The 17,478-nt window shown below is 33.6% G+C and overlaps 2 protein-coding genes and 1 pseudogene across 3 annotated transcripts; all 3 read left to right on the forward strand.

Moving 5' to 3' along the window:
• The first annotated feature begins 1,368 nt into the window (after window positions 1-1,368).
• On the forward strand, window positions 1,369-3,214 carry LOC125189968 (OBERON-like protein pseudogene; annotated as a pseudogene).
• Window positions 3,215-3,607: 393 nt separating this feature from the next.
• Window positions 3,608-6,838, forward strand: LOC125191408 (glucan endo-1,3-beta-glucosidase 4-like). Its single transcript, XM_048088960.2, has 3 exons — window positions 3,608-3,842; window positions 3,947-4,195; window positions 6,674-6,838. Exons 1-3 carry the CDS (start codon window positions 3,779-3,781, stop codon window positions 6,706-6,708), a joined length of 348 nt encoding a protein of 115 aa, XP_047944917.1. The 5' UTR covers window positions 3,608-3,778; the 3' UTR covers window positions 6,709-6,838.
• A 1,440-nt stretch (window positions 6,839-8,278) lies between these two features.
• On the forward strand, window positions 8,279-12,438 carry NAR1 (ferredoxin hydrogenase). 2 transcript variants are annotated; one of them, XM_048082468.2, is made up of 12 exons: window positions 8,279-8,486; window positions 8,727-8,824; window positions 9,141-9,223; window positions 9,408-9,561; window positions 9,682-9,868; window positions 10,108-10,234; window positions 10,566-10,722; window positions 10,814-10,863; window positions 10,942-11,113; window positions 11,393-11,519; window positions 11,620-11,711; window positions 11,998-12,438. In XM_048082468.2, the coding sequence occupies exons 2-12, from the start codon at window positions 8,738-8,740 to the stop codon at window positions 12,148-12,150; spliced, it is 1,389 nt and encodes a 462-aa protein (XP_047938425.1). In that variant the 5' UTR covers window positions 8,279-8,486; window positions 8,727-8,737; the 3' UTR covers window positions 12,151-12,438. The 2 variants fall into 2 exon arrangements, with proteins under 2 accessions (XP_047938425.1, XP_088914110.1); XM_089057984.1 differs by lacking the exons at window positions 8,279-8,486; window positions 8,727-8,824 and having other exon boundaries at window positions 9,428-9,561.
• Window positions 12,439-17,478: the final 5,040 nt, after the last annotated feature.

Genomic DNA, 17,478 nt, shown 5'->3' on the forward strand with positions numbered 1-17,478 from the left:
ATATTAAGTGGAGAGAGAATAAAGTATGAAAGAAAATAAATAAGAGAAAGTGAAACAGGACAAATAATGGAATTTGTGCCAAAAAAATAAAAAAATACAAGTATCTTTGGATGACCCGAAATCGAATTTGATGCAAGTAGTTTGAGTTTTCATGCTAAAATTAATGACTTTTGTGATTGATATACAAATTTTAAAAATATCATAGAATTGGACTTTTAATTTGAATCTTACACATTTCCTCCAAATATAAATTAATTGAACAATTGAGAAAACTGTCATAGTTGTGTTGTAGTTAGAATCATGGAGTATATAATTTCTGCCAAATCAGTATTTGCATGATTTAAATTAATGAACTCATAGTGATAATTTATTTATTTATTTTGGTGATATTCTCTGGAGATATGCTACATATTTATGTAATGATGAATGATGATGTTATAAGTATTCATGCTTTTGGATAAAATGTCTATGTTATTCATTGTTTAGGAATGGAGAAAATGTCTTTTGTTATGCATAGTATAGTTATAGTAGGAAAGAATGTCAAAATAAATGACACCTAAATAGATGAGTTTGACGAATCTGTTTTAAACTACACTAATTCGAATTGTGCGGTCAAACCTGTAATCCATATAAAGTGCAGAATAGTAAGATTGGAATCCCAAATCAGAAAAATCTACAAGACTGTAGTCTATAAAAGTTGACCATGTAATATAGGGGAACAAACATCTCATGCACTGAACATCTTTAGGAAACACAAAGTATTTCAAGTTTCACTTCGAAACATTAGCTACTGTTTTAAGAGGAATGTCTCTTTTTCTCTTACTTTCATACAAAGTTATTGGTGGTAACATGCAGTTCAGATGATACAAGAGAGGAGCTTAAATTTAAAAGATGTATTTTCAAATTTATTTCCCTAATACCACACTATATAGCTGTATCTGCGAAGCAAGTCTCATAGCTAGGCTGGTGGCTGTTGCATTTGATTGTTTTAAATTTGCTGGGAAACGTGTGCATGCTTGTTTCTTTTTTCTTCAATATCTTGTTGCTCTACATGCATCCAAATCTTATTTTTCAAATTTTTGGTCATAAAGCTCAGGTGTGTTATACTACTGACATCCACTGGTGATGTATATACAAGTTTGTACAAGCTTTGCTCGAAATAGTGACAAGTGTTGCTTCTTTTTCAATCGTTAAAATATGGATATAACAATTTTATTTCACTTTTTTTTTCAGTTTCATCAGATTGCTCTAACTTCCATAGCCTAACATTCCATAAAATCTGTTTGAACATTGAAATTTTTCCCAGTCATCTCAGATAGTGCTCCAATTTTATCCTGCAGAAGTGCAGATCATTAGTGGCATATTCAAATGGGGACATCCTCTGGACCTCATATCAATGACCAATCATCAACGCTGCCTCCTCGACAACAGCCACGGTCTGTAGGAGGTGGGCTTCAGACATCCCTCTTGTTGGTCTCTTCAGATGCCTGTGGATCCCCAAATCTTCATGAGCGCGGCTCAAATTCTGATCAGGTCCGCAAGTCATCATCTGATAGTGCTAGTTCCCGGGAAACTTGGCCCACTGCCGATGCTTTGGTAGCCAAGAGACTGGAGAAGGAAAAACAAAGAGGGAATGGTTTCGCAATGCAGTCTGTCATGCAGCATGTCGCCAGTTCAAATAAGTTGTCTCTTATGGATGTAGCTAGACAAAAAGTGGAAGTTATAGCAGAGAAGATGCAAAACCTTCTGGAAAATTTTTAAAATGAGCTTCAGGCCTCTCTTGAAGGATAAGGTGGTTCGCAACAGAAAGAAGAGTTCCTATTTTTCCAGAAGTTGGTTCAGAGTAGGGGTGATTTGACAGAGAAAACACTGATTTTGGCACACAGGGTTCAGCGATGAAGACTGGAATTCAAGCATTTTTACATCCTAGCGTCAGTCTATCTCAAGCTTCTCTTATCGATATATTCTTAAACAGAAGATGCAGAAACATAGCATGCGGAAGCACCTTACCAGCAGAGGACTGTGCCTGTGAGTTTTTCCATAGAAGAAATGGTTTCTGCAACCTCTGCATGTGTGTGATCTGCAACACTTTTGATTTTGAGGTTAACACATGCCGCTGGATTGGGTGTGATTCATGCTCTCACTGGACTCACACCGATTGTTCTATTTGAAATGGACAGATTGGCATTGGTCCTTCTGTTAAAATTGGGGAGAGCTCAGCGGAGATGCTCTTTAGGTGCCGAGCTTGCAGTCGGACATCTGAGTTATTTGGGTGGGTAAAAGATGTCTTTCAGCAATGTGCACCGAGCTGGGATAGGGACATGTTGATTAAAGAGCTCGACTATGTATGTAGAATTTTCCGTGGGAGTGAGGACCAAAGAAGCAGGACATTACTATGGAAATGTGAAGATATCATACAGAAATTGAAAATTAGGGCTGCTGAACCTATTCCTTATAAAGTAATCTTGATGTTCTTTCAAGGTAGAGCTTCACTTATTGCCTTATTACGTTTGTTCTAATTGAATACAATTTTCTGTTTATAGCTCCTTTTCTGCTCAAAGTGTTGTTACTCATTTCCATATTAAATCTTGATGTTCTTTCAAGGCAGGGCTTTACTCATTGACATTACTATGCATGCATCTCTAATTGAATTCAATTTTCTACTCAAAATGTTGTTTCTTCAACAGAGCTCGAAGATTCGTTTAAAAATCAAGTAAGTGAAGAGGTTGGCAGGATGCTGTCTCCACAGGAAGCATTCAATAGGATTGCGCAAGTAGTGCAAGAAGCTGTTAGAAAGATGGAAATGGTAGCCGAGGAGAAGATGCAGAAGGTCAAAAAGGCTCGATTTTCTTCGAGGCTTGTGATCAGGAGCTCAAAGATAAAGCGAGGGAAGTTTCTGAACCGAAGACAGAAAGGCAGAGAAAGAAGACACAGATCGATGAGCTCGAGAGCATTGTGAGACTCAAACAGGCCGAGGCTGATATCTTCGAGATGAAGGCCAATGAGGCCCGACGAGAAGCTGAGAGGCTGCGCAGAATTGCACTCGCCAAGACTGAAAAGTCTGAGGAGAATTATGCTAGTAGGTATCTGAAACAGAGACTGCATGAAAGCCGAGGCTGAGAAGCAGTATCTGTTCGAAAGGATCAAGATCCAAGAGAGTTCAAGAGCATCACAGAGCAGCACCGGTGCTAACGAGTCATCTTCATGCGTGTGAATAAAGGCAAGTTGATTGTTTGTTTGTTTAAGAATAGGAGAAAAGGGAAAGGATGGGTTGGAAGTTGGAACAGAATCTTTACTTTTACTACTTTTATTTATGTTTCCTTCGCAATTAAGGCGGTGTCGATGCTCTTAACAGCACGGTGTATTCTTTTCCATAATAAGCCGTCATGTGCAAATACACTATTGAAGATTCTATTCCCCTAAAAAAAAATACTACTCCACTAATATGTTGAAAACAATAATATTTGAACACCAAAATGTAATATGGATATAATTTTGTTTAGGAATTACTCTATGCGTATGACTAGTTCCAGTCAAACACAAAATCTATATAATGAAAGAAATGCAATCAGCATAATAAATGGCAACTGATTACAAACGTTGAAGAATGAGAATTGGAGTAATTACTAATTACCACATTCCATTTTTATCTTTTACGCTGATATGTGCAGAAAAAGCTAAATTTATTTAACCTCCACATCCATCTTTATATAAAGATAGGAGTTTTGCCTTTGAAGCCACCCCCCTATACATTTTTGTAAAACTGAAATCATTTGTGATGAAGATGTTGATCAAGGCTCTAATCGCTCTCTTCTTCCTGCTCTCGCTATTGCATAATTCTGGTAGCATTTTCTATATTTATGCCGATTTACACTGCTTAATTTCAAAATGAATGAGGTGGAGTAAGTATTAATTATTGGATTTATTTTGCGATGGTTTTAATTAGATGGACAGTTCCAAGACTATTGCATTGCGGACGAGCAAACACCCGAAGATGTGCTCGAGCAAGCCATGAAGTGGGCCTGCAGCAATGGGGCGGACTGCAGCGCCATCGGAGAGAATGGGCCGTGCTACCTTCCTAACACAGTCAAGGACCACTCCTCATATGCATTCAACAGCTACTATCAAAACATGAAGCACAAAGGAGGCAGTTGTTATTTCAATGCTGCTGCACTTATATCTGATCTCGATCCAAGTAAGATCAATATATTTTTATTATAATCTAGGTTTTATAATTTGCTTGCATTTTAAGATTATTCCATTTGCCTGTTTAGATCAGGGAATTCTTTATGTGGACATGACAGCTTTTTGATAATTAAATACTTTCATTTTGAATTTGAATAAATTAATTTCTTCATGAATTGACTGCAACCGGATTTTGAAATTGGAAGAAATTAATATGCATCACAAAATGTGGATTTTCACAGTAGTAGAAGCAACATACCATGTTATTTGCCTGTTGCGAGTTTCTTTCTCATTTAAAAGGAGAAAAAGGAGAAAGGGGAAATTAAAGGATGGAAAAAAATATTCTGCTCAATATATTTATCATTACTAATGATTTATAGTAACAAGATCTCTGTTTTTCTTTTTCTTTTTCTATGATTTATTGGTTTGTGTAATAATCTATCTATACATATATAAAAGGGTAGTTTTGAGGGTAATTTAGGTAACTGAGAGATGTTTTTGAAGGTAATTTAGGTAGCTGAGATATGTTAATGCCATTAATACACGACTCTATCAATATTGTAACAATAATGTTACAAAGACTAAACCTCAAATGACTCTCCACTAATACACGACTCCATCAATCATTTTAGAAATTAATATAGTAATAGTAACTATTAAAATTTAATTAGGATAATTAAATACTATTAATGCATTTAATACCCAGAATTTATTCAAAGTTTATTATGAGATGCGTGGGTTACTTGGAATACAATGTGCCACACTGGCTCATTAAAATTCACGAATGAGAAGAATGCTAAAAGTCATTTAAATTAAAAAAAATTAAAAAAAAATCAATAAAACCTAACAATATGGGTAGTGGTTGAACTTCTACACATTTTTGGTTCAGATTAAACAAAATCTTCCATCGAGAACGGTTAAACATTTCTATGCCATTTATTACTACTTCAATTTATAATAAATTATACTTGGATCCCTAAGAGTCAATAGAGAAGAATGTAAAAGGCATTATCGGATTAGAATGTCAAAAGCTACTAAATTTTCTATAAATATCAATTCTGTTAATTAAAATTGTCATGGACTCATGAGCGTGGTGGAAAAAAAAATGTCTAGCTTTGCATTTCATTTTTTTAGCTTACGTATATGTATTTCATTCCTTCTATTACATCCCCTAAACATTCCTTTAGTAGGATAACCCAAAAAGGAAAATGTTGCATTTCTAATGAGACAGAGGAAGTATATTTTAAAGTTAAGGGTTTAGGATTTAACTTCTAAGGTTTGGGTTTTTAGTGTATAAGATCACTATATTGCAATGAAATTCAGCTCGACTAGGAAGTTTCTCACCAATGGAATCTTAAATTATAGCTTTTGATAAACAATATCTTAAATCTCATTAGGAGAAATGGTAATTATACATTCTTTAGTGTATTTTTTTTTGTTTTGTGTGATGGAAATTTGCTTTATTTTTTGGTCTCACGGTCAGAGTCATTTTTCCATTTTACAAAAATAATAATGTACAATATGATTTTCCACGTATTTATAATTTTGCTGAATCTAACTTCATACGTTTGTTTTTACTAAGCGGGCATATTAAAACTTAAACTAAAAACAACCGTTTTTCTTAAAAAATGGAGTAATATATTTTAAATGCAAAACGATTAATTCATATTTACGATTAAAGATCAAATGTAAATTGTGGGATTAAGAGACCTCTAAAAATATGATTATATGTTAGAACGTATGATTAGTGGAACTCTAATAACTAATAACATATTTTCTTTAATAAATGGAAGACACTCACCATTGAAATCAAATTTAATTCAATTAAACTTAACAATATGAGTAGTGGTTGTAATTTTATTTGTTCGAATATTTAATGTTAAGAAATTACTTATAGGGGCATTGGGGTTTAGCCGTTTTATAATTTTGGATTTCTTTATCTAATTTGGCTCAATATTCAATTTTTTAATTTGGCAAAATTATTAATTTCTGTTTAAGTTTGGCACGATCTATCCCTATAGTTATGGATTGATTATATTAAATGTCTTGTGTTATATTTAATAGAGATAAATAAATTATTAATTTCTATTTATAATAAATTGGTATGGATTTATTATATTTAATAGAGATAAATCATTTGCTATCTATCCAACTATGGAATTCAAATATGTATTCTTTAAAATTTAATCGCAAATTATAAAATCGTATTCATAAATTCATTTAACAATTAGAAATATGTTGCTGAAATAGAGTAGATCTTAGCCACCCAAGCATTATTTGATTATATAGTTTTTATTGATATAATGAATTGTTATTGTATTTATTTTTGAGTTTAGAAATTGATGTAACGATTTTGTTTCTCATGTCTTAAATATGAATTCACAATTTTGAATAAGTTCATATAGAAAATTATTTCGGCCGTGATACTAGTTTATTGTTAAAACCTCTGTTCTGTGAAAGTTTATAATGCAAATGCTCTGAATGACAGGTCACAATTCATGCAAGTTCGAGTCTCTCCCTTGAGCCATGTTACAAGCTAAAAGTAGTGATCAAAGGCTTGTTTGGCATTCAGGATAGGATAATGTGTAGTGTTGGTATATTTGAATGATGTACTCTTTTGAAGTATTAATATTATGATTGATAATATTAAATGCGCAAAATTATCTTATATAAAAATTAATTCGTGGCAAGAGGATGATAAAATAAAGATAGTTTAATCTATTGATAAATTAATTAATGAGTACTATTAAATTTTTTAGGTGAGATCCATGGTAGGTCGTTGATTTATTGACAAATTAAGAAATGGCATAATTAAGATTTGTAGGTTAATATATAACCTCGACTGGAATAATATTATAGCAATACATGATTTAAAAAAAAATATTAATGTTTAGCAAAAGTGTTCAAGAGTCGAATGACGCCATGTATGAAGACATGATGCATCCAAACACTATTCTATCAAGACATTCACTATCTTTGCTCAACACCGCTCATTGTCATTATCGTTTAACCTTTAAAACATATGCAAGCATGGCAAAGAATTTGATATACTCAGTGAACACATGCCGAAATATAAATTTTCTTAAAAATATATGGAATGCTGCCATTGAGTGATCTCAGGATTTTAACTTTATATATGTCCGAGTCACCAAAATATTTCATCGTAAAACATGGATGCACATCCCATTACATCCATTATCATCCTTCCATATCTGAATATACATGACAAAGAACGTGGTCACTTTCCAAGTAACTAGACCGACCAACTTAAAAGATGACGCCCGATCTACTTGGTGTACACCATTCCGAGTAGGGTTTGCAGCCATACTAGGGCCCATATTCATTAAACATACTCCCTCCATTTCTCAATAGAAGTCTCATTTCACTTTTACTATTTTTGGCAAAAGGACCCACATTTTACTAACTCTCTCTCTCACACATTTTATTATAAAATTAATATTATATAAAAGTAGGTCTCACATTCCACTAACTTAATCTACCACTTTCGTTTACAAAAGTTAAACAATTTTTTAATACATGTCCAGTAAAAAATGTGACTTCTATTAGGGATCGGATGGAGTACATTGCAAAGCCACAGTTCAATCAAAACCAAAGTATGACATGACAAACATACCCCACATCACTTTTCATATGAAAACATAGTATTTGAAACATGGTCTCCTCAACTCAGATCTTTCGTTCCGCTCTCCAATAGCATACTTGAAAAACTCTTTATTAAAAAAAAAGATATACCATACTAATCAAACTTTAGGAAAAAATTAAACTTAAAAAATAATGCACGCATCCTACATTAGTGTTCGTTTTATTTTCTTGCTTATACTCAGGGAATTTCTGAAATTCTCGTATATTAATTAAATCATGAAATTGATATTGCCATCTCCAAGTCCAAATATGATCTAAAAATGATACTACTAATTCAAAACTTGAATATAATTTTGAGGCCTCAACTAAACCATACTCTTCTCATTAAAATAGCCGGCCCAAATCCTAATTTAAAAATAGATGGCCCAATCTCGTCAAAAATAAATGTGGGAATTGTTGGCTTATTATTATTTCACTTAATTGTATTTTGACATCACATTTGCGCATCTGTTTGTTACATTCTCCTTCAACGTGAACAACTTGCTCTTCGACTCTCCCGCGCCGTTCACGCCGGAGTTCTCCGACGCCAGCCGGCCACGCCTCTGTTTCTTCACCTATTCATCCCTCCTTCTCCATCATCCACGAAGAAGTATATAAAAGCTTGAAGCTTCACAGTCCACACCCATTGCGAATAATTGGTAAGAGTTTTTTTATGCATCTTATTCCTCTTGTATTCTAGTAATAGCAGCAATATTTGCCCAGTTTTTCCTTGTTGAGTTTTATCGAGTAGGCAAGTTAGTCAGACTAGGAAACCCATTGGAATACACACCGCCTTTCAATCCCCTTTTATAAATCTTCAAATCCCTAATTCCGCCGACTCTCCACCTTCAACTGGAACGCACGGCCGTCTCATTAATTATCAATCTTTCGTTTTTCAGGGACTGCGATAATGTCGGAGAGATTTTCTGCCACGCTCAGAATTGGCGACTTGAACGATTACATAGCTCCATCACAGGGCTGTGTCATTAACACTGAGGTAATTAATTGCTTCTTTTAATCAATAATCATCACCTAGGTTATTGACAACTGGTTTGGAATTTCACAAATTTTTGCTCCCTGTTTTTGTTGAAATTGTTCAACTGCAATCACTTCTGTTAGAGTTTATTAAATATTTCCAGATGGATTTTGCAATCAGTGAAGTTTAGTGCTTGGTTATGTTGCTCCCTTTTTCAAGTATAATATCAATTGGTGCATGATCCCCTGTGAAAGTGGCATTCTCGTTTAGTATGATCTTGTTTGTTGCCATTCTTTTCTTTGTTTGTCATCTTCGTCTAGTTTATGCTTGTTAACAGAATACTGGGAAATCAAGGATGGCTCCTAAAGCAGCTCAGACGGAGCCTGTGAAGATCTCGCTCAAGGACTGCTTAGCATGCAGGTAAATACAACTATAGTGCTAGTTTTCAGGATGGACGTGTTTGTTTTTTTATGACCACTGTTGCTAGATATAGTCACTTAGTCCTCCTCTGCACTTGCGTGTGTATCCGTGAGTAAGTGCAGGGGAAGAATGGAGGAAGGAGAGAAAATCAAAACTGGTGCACTAATGCATGATTTTCACGCAGTGGGTGTATAACTTCTGCAGAGACAGTTATGCTTGAGAAGCAGAGTTTAGATGAGTTTCTTTTGAACCTCAACAAAGGAAAAGCTGTAATTTTCTCCCTTTCTCCCCAGTCTAGGGCTTCTCTTGCTGTTCATTTTGGCCTATCTCCCCTTCAGGTAAGATTTTATATGTAGAAATCATTGTTGTACTTTATTTATTTTTGCTGGACAAATAGTTTTTGGATTGTCTATTTTGGGTACATGTTCCTGGCACTACCAGTTTTTTCATAATTTCAGGTATTTCAGAAACTTACAACATTGTTGAAGTCTTTGGGAGTGAAAGCCATTTTTGATACTAGCAGCAGTCGAGATTTAACACTTATTGAGTCTTGTAATGAATTCATAGCTCGGTATAGAGAAAAGAATTCAGCTAGTGAAGAGAAGTCAAAATCAGCCCTTCCTATGATTTCATCTGCATGTCCAGGTACTAAAATACAAAACACTCTTCCTGTGTGCTATAGCTGCAAATATTTGCTCTTTTTAACCTAATAAAAATAGGATGTCCAAAAGTAGTTATCTATGTGCGGTTATGTGTTGGAGAGAGGTAGGAACGTTTTGGGAGGTAGACTTTGTATATTGGGCGTCTAAAATTATTTCATAATAATTGAAATGTCTTCCTTGATTGTAATTTGTAACTAAATTTTTCTTGATATGCAATGGCAGGTTGGATATGTTATGCTGAAAAAACTCTTGGATCATATATTCTTCCACATATTTCTTCAGTGAAAAGTCCCCAGCAAACAATTGGTGCTGCCATTAAGAACCACATCTGCCAAGAATTATGTATCAGGTGATTAGCGATCTAAAAAATTGTAATGGACACTTTTGGTTCCAACTAATATAGTTGCTTTGTTATTGCTTGTGAATGGTTATGCATTTGTCCCAGTACCTTTGGAAATTGGAAGCACCAGTGCCGTGATGGGATCCATGAGTAGTTGCTTGATTGTCCTGTAGTTTTATGATATTTAGAAGTTGTTAGTCAGGCTTTTTGTTTAGAATTGATTTATCAAATCATAGTATGTGCCCATTAGAAACCACTTAAGAAGTTCTTATGCCTCCTAAATTTATGAACTTTAGAGAAATGGTTTTTGATATTGGGGATATACCGTATGTGCAAGCAGGCCAGAGGACATATATCACGTGACTGTGATGCCCTGCTATGACAAAAAGCTTGAGGCTGCTCGTGATGACTTTATGTTTCAGTCAGATTCAGATGCTGAAAGAATTACAGAGGTCGACTCAGTGTTGACAACTGGAGAGGTTTTAGATCTAATTAAGGTATATTTTCTGTGATAGCAGTCTGATCATCCAGTATTTATTGTTTAATATACTGTTTATCTAAAATGTAAATTACGTATCATTGTCGCAGATGAAATCAATTGATTTTACAACCTTGGAGGATTCTCCTCTGGATAAATTGTAAGGGTTTGTTGTTTATAGACTATCTGAAGCAGGTATGATGGCCTGGGACTGATCAAGTGATAATTTAATCCACAGATTGTCTAATATAGATGAAGAAGGCAATCTCTATGGTGTTCGTGGGAGCTCTGGAGGTTATGCTGACACACTTTTTCGTTATGCCTCAAAGATGCTTTTTGGGAAGGAAATTGATGGTCCTCTTGAGTACAAGACTGTAAGGAATGCGGATTTTCGTGAACTTACTTTGGAAGTAAGTTTTATATTCCTTCATTCAGCGGATTCTCCTAAAATTTTAAATCTTTATTTCCTCTCATACTTGGTTTACCTTGATACTTCTTATTCCTTGTTCAATGATGCTTCATACTTTCCCCTGGTCTCTGTTTTCATCATTTCACCCTCCTATGTAGCATAATGCAAGAATTCGTATATGTATCTTAGTTGCTCTTCACTATACACATACTTGATACTTCACTATTAAAATAAGGGTAACCTCGTGTTCTTTTCCTAAGAGAATCTCTTTCTAATGCAGGTAGAGGGTAAAATTGTGTTGAGATTTGCACTGTGTTATGGATTCAGGAACTTGCGTAACATTGTTACAAAAATCAAATCTGGAAAGTGTGAATATCATTTTCTAGAGATAATGGCTTGCCCTTCTGGTATTTTTCTTTCCCACCTTCTAATTTTAATTTAGGAGTGTAATTGATGTATATTCATCTGAAAGTAATTCTGTTTTCTTAATGTTTGCACCTATGACAGGATGCCTAAATGGTGGAGGCCAAATCAAACCCAATCCTGGTCAATCTGCAAAAGATTTGATTCAATTGTTAGAAGCAACATATTCTGAAAATGTAAGTCTGATTGTATGTTGGATTGTGGTTATATTCTGTCTGTTAGTTATATCGGGTGTCTGATAACCTTTTACTTCGTGGGAGAACAATGTCAAAAGATGGGGATAGAATTGGTGGGTTTGGACTTCCTGAATCCTGAACTTTCAGCTTCAGGAAAAGGAAGAAAATTTTCAGTGCCTTGACAACCTAACAATACATTGACACCCTTCTGTTGTTTGATGCCTCAGCTGCTGGGTAATTTATTTCGATGGATGCTAATTGTTTAAGCTTTTACACATCTTTTCAGGTATTGGTGGCCGATCCGTTTGAAAATCCTGGAATCAAAAGGCTATATAATGAGTGGCTTGGGCAACCTGGTTCAGAGAAGGCGAAGCGACATCTTCACACCGAATACCACCCCGTTGTGAAAAGCATCTCCTCTCAGTTGCAAAACTGGTAGAAACACTTATTTTGGCAAAGTAATTTCAATTAAGCATATGGTAATACGGTTCTCTACCCGCTCAAATCTTCTAGAAGCATTTATGTGCCTGATATTCTTTTCAACTTATTTTTTTTCTTTTCAACTTATTTTTTTTGGGTAGTCAGGCATATAAATATATGTGAAATGCGATCATGTTTTGCTATAGGTTGTTTTAGCATAGATAATTTGTTTAGATGTCGTAAATATGTTGTCTGTGTTGATGTAAAAACATCAAGCTTCAAATGCAAGTTCACCTTAGAAGTCTCATTTGATGTGTTTTGTGTTGTATATTAATGGGAACATTGGATTTCTTTACACAGCCACAATATCTATTACTTTGGATACACCACATTTTAAATTGAGGTATGAATTCCTTTATGTAATGATTTGGTTATGCAAATCATCTATTGACCGTAACAATTTTATTTTGAAGTATGGCTATTGCTGTCGAATTTTCTTATTTTGATGAATATTATTATAAGCCTCGAGAGTTATGTTATACATTCTCGTGTAACACAGCCATATGTTGTCTAGTTTTAAAGTTTGGAGGTAAAATGATATTGTCTTTGTTGCCCATTCCTCTTCCAATTATCTCTCTCTACTCGTCTGTCTTACCTGTAAGCTATGAACCCGACTCTAAACCCCACCATCCCCGTCAATTGCACTTCGCCTTCACTGTTAACGAAACCAATTCTTCCGACCGCATGTTCCAGATCGAGATAGTAGACGCTGCACCTGAATGGGAATCTTCACGCCCTAGCTGATTGAGCAGCGCGGCTCCGCCTCTGAGATGTTGTGGAAAAGCATCCGGGCTAGCAAACTCATGGTTATAGATTCATGGTTTTGGTTGTAGTTCTTTTCTTTGTTTGTCTGGGTGTATTATTCATGCGTCATTTCAATTAGCTTTCTAGTTTGAAATTATGATACTCCCTCCATCCTCGATTAGGAGTTTGATCGAACACGAGTTTTAAGAAATGTAAAGAAAAGTTGGTTGAAAAAGTTAGTGGAATGTGAGACCCATTTTTTTATATTGGTTTTATAATAAAATGTGAGTGAATTGTGTTAGTGGAATGTGGGACCTACTTACTATTTATGGTAAAAATGAAGTGTGACTCTTAATTGGGGACGGACCAAAATGGAAAAATATGACTCTTAATCGGGGACAGAAGGAGTAATTTGTATTGATATTTGTATGTTTCATCAATGGACAGCATGTCAGCATTTATAATGCTGGAAGAATAAAGAAACATGATTCCATCTCAATCTAATTGTTCCCTCACTTATTTTTTTTGATCCATTTTCTTGTTGGAATAAATAATTAAACTTGATTTTGTAGTAGAATTATTTAGATATTAGTAGGTATTAAAATATCTAGATATTTTAAGAGAATTCTCTAGATTATATATATTTTGTAGAATTCTCTAGAATTAGGATGTATTAAAATATTTGGATATTTCAGTAGAATTTCCTAGAATGTTAGGAAAATATCTAGATTTTTATGGAGAAAAAATCTAGATATAAAAATATTATAGAGAATTCTAGAATATGAAGTGAATCCCTATAAATAGGGAAAGTTATAATATTTTGTATAAGTTGAGAAGTTGAGTGAGTTGAGAAAGTTTGAAAATAAAGAGTTCTTAGTTTTCCCACGTCACCTCTCCTAAATTATTTCCTACATATTCCATCCATCCTCCTCTCAAATATTTTCTCCAAACTAAATTACTCCTCCGACATATATCTTATATATATTCCAACATTTCTCTTCCTCTATTTACTCTGGAGAAGCAACAAATGAAAATATTTGTAAAATAAATTGGTTTATGTCCGCATTGCCTGCTTGTGCGACATCCACAAAAAATCATGGATTATATTAAATATGTCATGTCAATTTAAATCATGGGGTATATAATTAAATTAGCAATTATGTACCTTTGATGATTTTTTTAAGTAGTTTTAAAGTGAAGAAAATGTTATATTTGACCTCAAGTTCATGATTTTTAAGATTTTTCTCACAAATGTAAAATATTCATACTGAAATGCAAATAGTAAGACTTTTGAAGAAAAGAAAATGTGATACTTGTTCATAAAAAATTAAAATTAAAGTAACTCATTTACTGTTATCTTATTCTCTTTTCTACTTTGATCTCCTTTTAATTATTTATTTTATTTTCTCTTCACTTAATACAATTTATTATCATTTTCTTAGATTATATACTAAAAAAGTTTACCACTTACTAATAACGATTGGAGTATAATATTGCATATTTATTTCAAAATTTTTGTGTACTTGCAATTCTCGCTCGAAAGGTTGGCAAAGAATTGACTCCCAACATTTTAAAAATAAGATTGTTGATATTGTTATGAGAACTTTGTAAAATTGAGGTTGTCAATAAATACTGTAAATGTGTATTTGTATTAATTTTAAAATATTTAAAAATTAATATTCTTTCTCTTTCTGTACCATAAAAATAAAGACTTTGGGATTACACAAGATTTGATGCAAAATCAGTAGAATATAAAGTAGGTGAAGTATTTTAGTGAATAATATAATCCATATTATTAATATTGTAATGTAATGAATTTGTTTCAAAAATAGAAATTGATTAATTTTATTGGACGGCCAAATAGCAAAAGTGACCTATATTTTTGGAACAAATGCGTTTAATGATTAAGAGCATCTCCAACCATTCCACTAAACTCTAACTCATTTTAGTGTAAATCTCACAATAAATATTGATTTTAGACCATCTCCAAGGGTACACTAAAACTTAAAATGGGATAGGTATTTAGCTCCAATAGTACTCAAAAACCAATCCTATTTTTGGTTTTTGAGAAAAAAATACCTATCTTTAGGTTTACACTAAACTCAAACCCAAAACTTTTTCAAATTTTGTGAGTAAAAAGAGCATACTAGAGAGAATATTCTTTTAAATTTGAGTTTAGTGTAAATGGTTGGAGTAAAATCATATTTGGTGTGACATTTACACTAAAATGAGTTTGGGTTTAGTGTAAATGGTTGGAGATGCTCTTACTCCAACCATTTACACTAAACTCAAACTTAAAAGAATATTCTCTATATTATGCCTTTTTTACTCACAAAATTTAAAAAAAATTTAGGTATTGGTTTAGTGTAAACCTAAAGATAGGTATTTTTTTTCTCAAAAACCAAAAGTAGGATTGATTTTTTAGTACTATTGGAGCTAAATACCTATTCTATTTTAGGTTTTAGTGTATCCTTGGAGATGGTGCAAGCCCAATGTATAATTATGAGATATATTATTGTATGCTAGTTTGGAAGTTGATTACATTTTCCATGCCTATTATAAAATGGTTAATTTAACAAAGCGATCCCTTTGATTGTCAAGAAAATCTTACCTTCTTTTCTATAATAAAATTACTACAACGAATCTTCGAAAATATGAAAACAATTGGGTAGCTAGTGGAGTATATGTCTGCTCAAAAATCATTTCACATTAAACAAGTATTTATTGAAAATTTAAAAGAAATTATTCTACATAAGTGAGTGGGGCCCAGCTTTAGGTAGCAATAAATATGAAATGTGGTGCTAGGTTTTATATGCCAGGACGGGACAGGAGAGTTAATTCTGAGACAAGGAAAACATTTGCTTCTCTCTATTCGAGAAGACCTTCTTATTATTCCGAGACAAGAAAAAACTCTGCTGCTGCTTCAGAAATCCAATTTTGCAACATGGTAAAATACTCAATCCCAATTCCATCTTTGAAATTTTTTTGATGCTGTTTTAAGTTGAAAAGATAGCTGTTCGCTGAGATTTTCTGCAAATCAAATACGGAAATGTGTTGGCTTTTGTTCTTCCGGAACCAACTGCGCTGCCCCTGCAGACATATTAGCTTTTGTTCTTGTTTTTAAGTTAAAACATATTAGTAGTGAAAATGAGTGATGAATTGGAAGCAAGGCAGGCAGGCAGGCATTAGTTATTTTTTGTTTTTTGTTTGTTAATTTGAACGTGTGAAACAACTGGTGCTGCGTTGGCGTATTTTGGAATGAAAATGAAACTAAGTAGGGTTTTCAAATTTTGAATGTGCGCAGACGGTATCGAAGCGTTTGGCGGAGAAGAAAGTGGCCAAGTTTGAGAAGAATATAAGTAGGAGAGGAGTGGGTCCCATCTCTTCCAACAAGACCACCTTGGAGCCTGCTCACGTTGTTCTTATTCTCTTCGCCGTCTTGGTCGTCGCCTCCTGTAATAACTACTAATAACCTTTCCTCTCTCTGTCTATATATATATATATACATTTTAATATATATATTGGTGGTGGGACTGGGATTTGCAGTTATCTTTCAGGTGGTGAGGATGGCCATCAATGGTGGAATTCCTGCAGAGCAAGATTCTTGAGGAATGGAAAACCCTCTTTTTCTCACTGACTTAATAATGTCACTGTCGCTTATTCAACTACAACTTTTTTGATATAAAATGGCCTTTAATTTTAACAAACCATTGATTTATCCTTGTTTATTGGAGTAGTAATAAGCATTTGTTACTACTACTTATTTTTTCATGGATTTGAAGTCTGATTTGTTTTGATTAACATCAAGCCATTCCATTGTAGTTAGAGAGTAATTCATTGTGTAGTCAGAAGCTCAATGTTTTGATCCTACTCTCATTTCATTGTGCATCAACTTTGCTCTCCAGTATTCGGTCACTGCAAAACTTGATTTCAACCAAATAAAGTACTCCCTACGTCCCTCTGTAGTAGAGGCGTTTCATTTTCATCACTCATTTTAGAAAAATGATAGTAATAATTAAAGTAGAGAGAAAGTAAAATATGAGAGAATAATATAGACAAGACCATAGTTTAAATTGAAGAAAACGTGCAACTTCAAAGATCCAAAATCGCATTTATATACTTTTTGTTTTTTTGGAAGTTGCTTACTTCACTTCATTCTTAAAGCGGGTTTTGATCCGCTAAAAAGCTCACTTTGAAGTAGCTGTTAAGTCCTTTCTTCTTTATAAAATTTTTGATGAGCTTATAAGAAGTGTTCATATATGGTTGCTTATTATAATGAAGGTGATTTTATTATTACAATGGCTAAAACCTGCAGCTTGTTTTTCCATCGTAAGATTTTGTTTTTGTAACAGAAAAAACTATGAACTCTTAATGAATAAAATTTTTTTATATCTCCATTTTAACTCAGCAAGACATCCGAGATTAGAAATCAATTTAGGATATGTAACCTACTAATTTGTTTTTCATCAAATATATATAATAGTCATGATATGAATTATATTCAGCAAACAAGCCAACATGTATTGCAAAACTTCAAAAAAGC

The sequence above is a fragment of the Salvia hispanica genome, chromosome 5, assembly GCF_029641045.1.
Source record: "Salvia hispanica isolate PSC_SH4W2 chromosome 5, Shi_PSC_v1, whole genome shotgun sequence".
In the NCBI taxonomy this organism is placed as follows: Eukaryota; Viridiplantae; Streptophyta; class Magnoliopsida; order Lamiales; family Lamiaceae; genus Salvia; species Salvia hispanica.

What these genes read in the sequence shown, in the direction of transcription:
- LOC125191408 (XM_048088960.2), top strand. Translation starts at nt 3,779, where the DNA reads ATGAAGATGTTGATCAAGGCTCTAATCGCTCTCTTCTTCCTGCTCTCG. An exon ending in CTCGCTATTGCATAATTCTG is followed by an intron (nt 3,843 to 3,946) that starts GTAGCATTTTCT and finishes GGTTTTAATTAG; the next exon opens with ATGGACAGTTCCAAGACTAT. An exon ending in TATATCTGATCTCGATCCAA is followed by an intron (nt 4,196 to 6,673) that starts GTAAGATCAATA and finishes TCTGAATGACAG; the next exon opens with GTCACAATTCATGCAAGTTC.
- NAR1 (XM_048082468.2), top strand. Translation starts at nt 8,738, where the DNA reads ATGTCGGAGAGATTTTCTGCCACGCTCAGAATTGGCGACTTGAACGAT. An exon ending in GATTTCATCTGCATGTCCAG is followed by an intron (nt 9,869 to 10,107) that starts GTACTAAAATAC and finishes ATGCAATGGCAG; the next exon opens with GTTGGATATGTTATGCTGAA. An exon ending in AAGCAACATATTCTGAAAAT is followed by an intron (nt 11,712 to 11,997) that starts GTAAGTCTGATT and finishes ACATCTTTTCAG; the next exon opens with GTATTGGTGGCCGATCCGTT.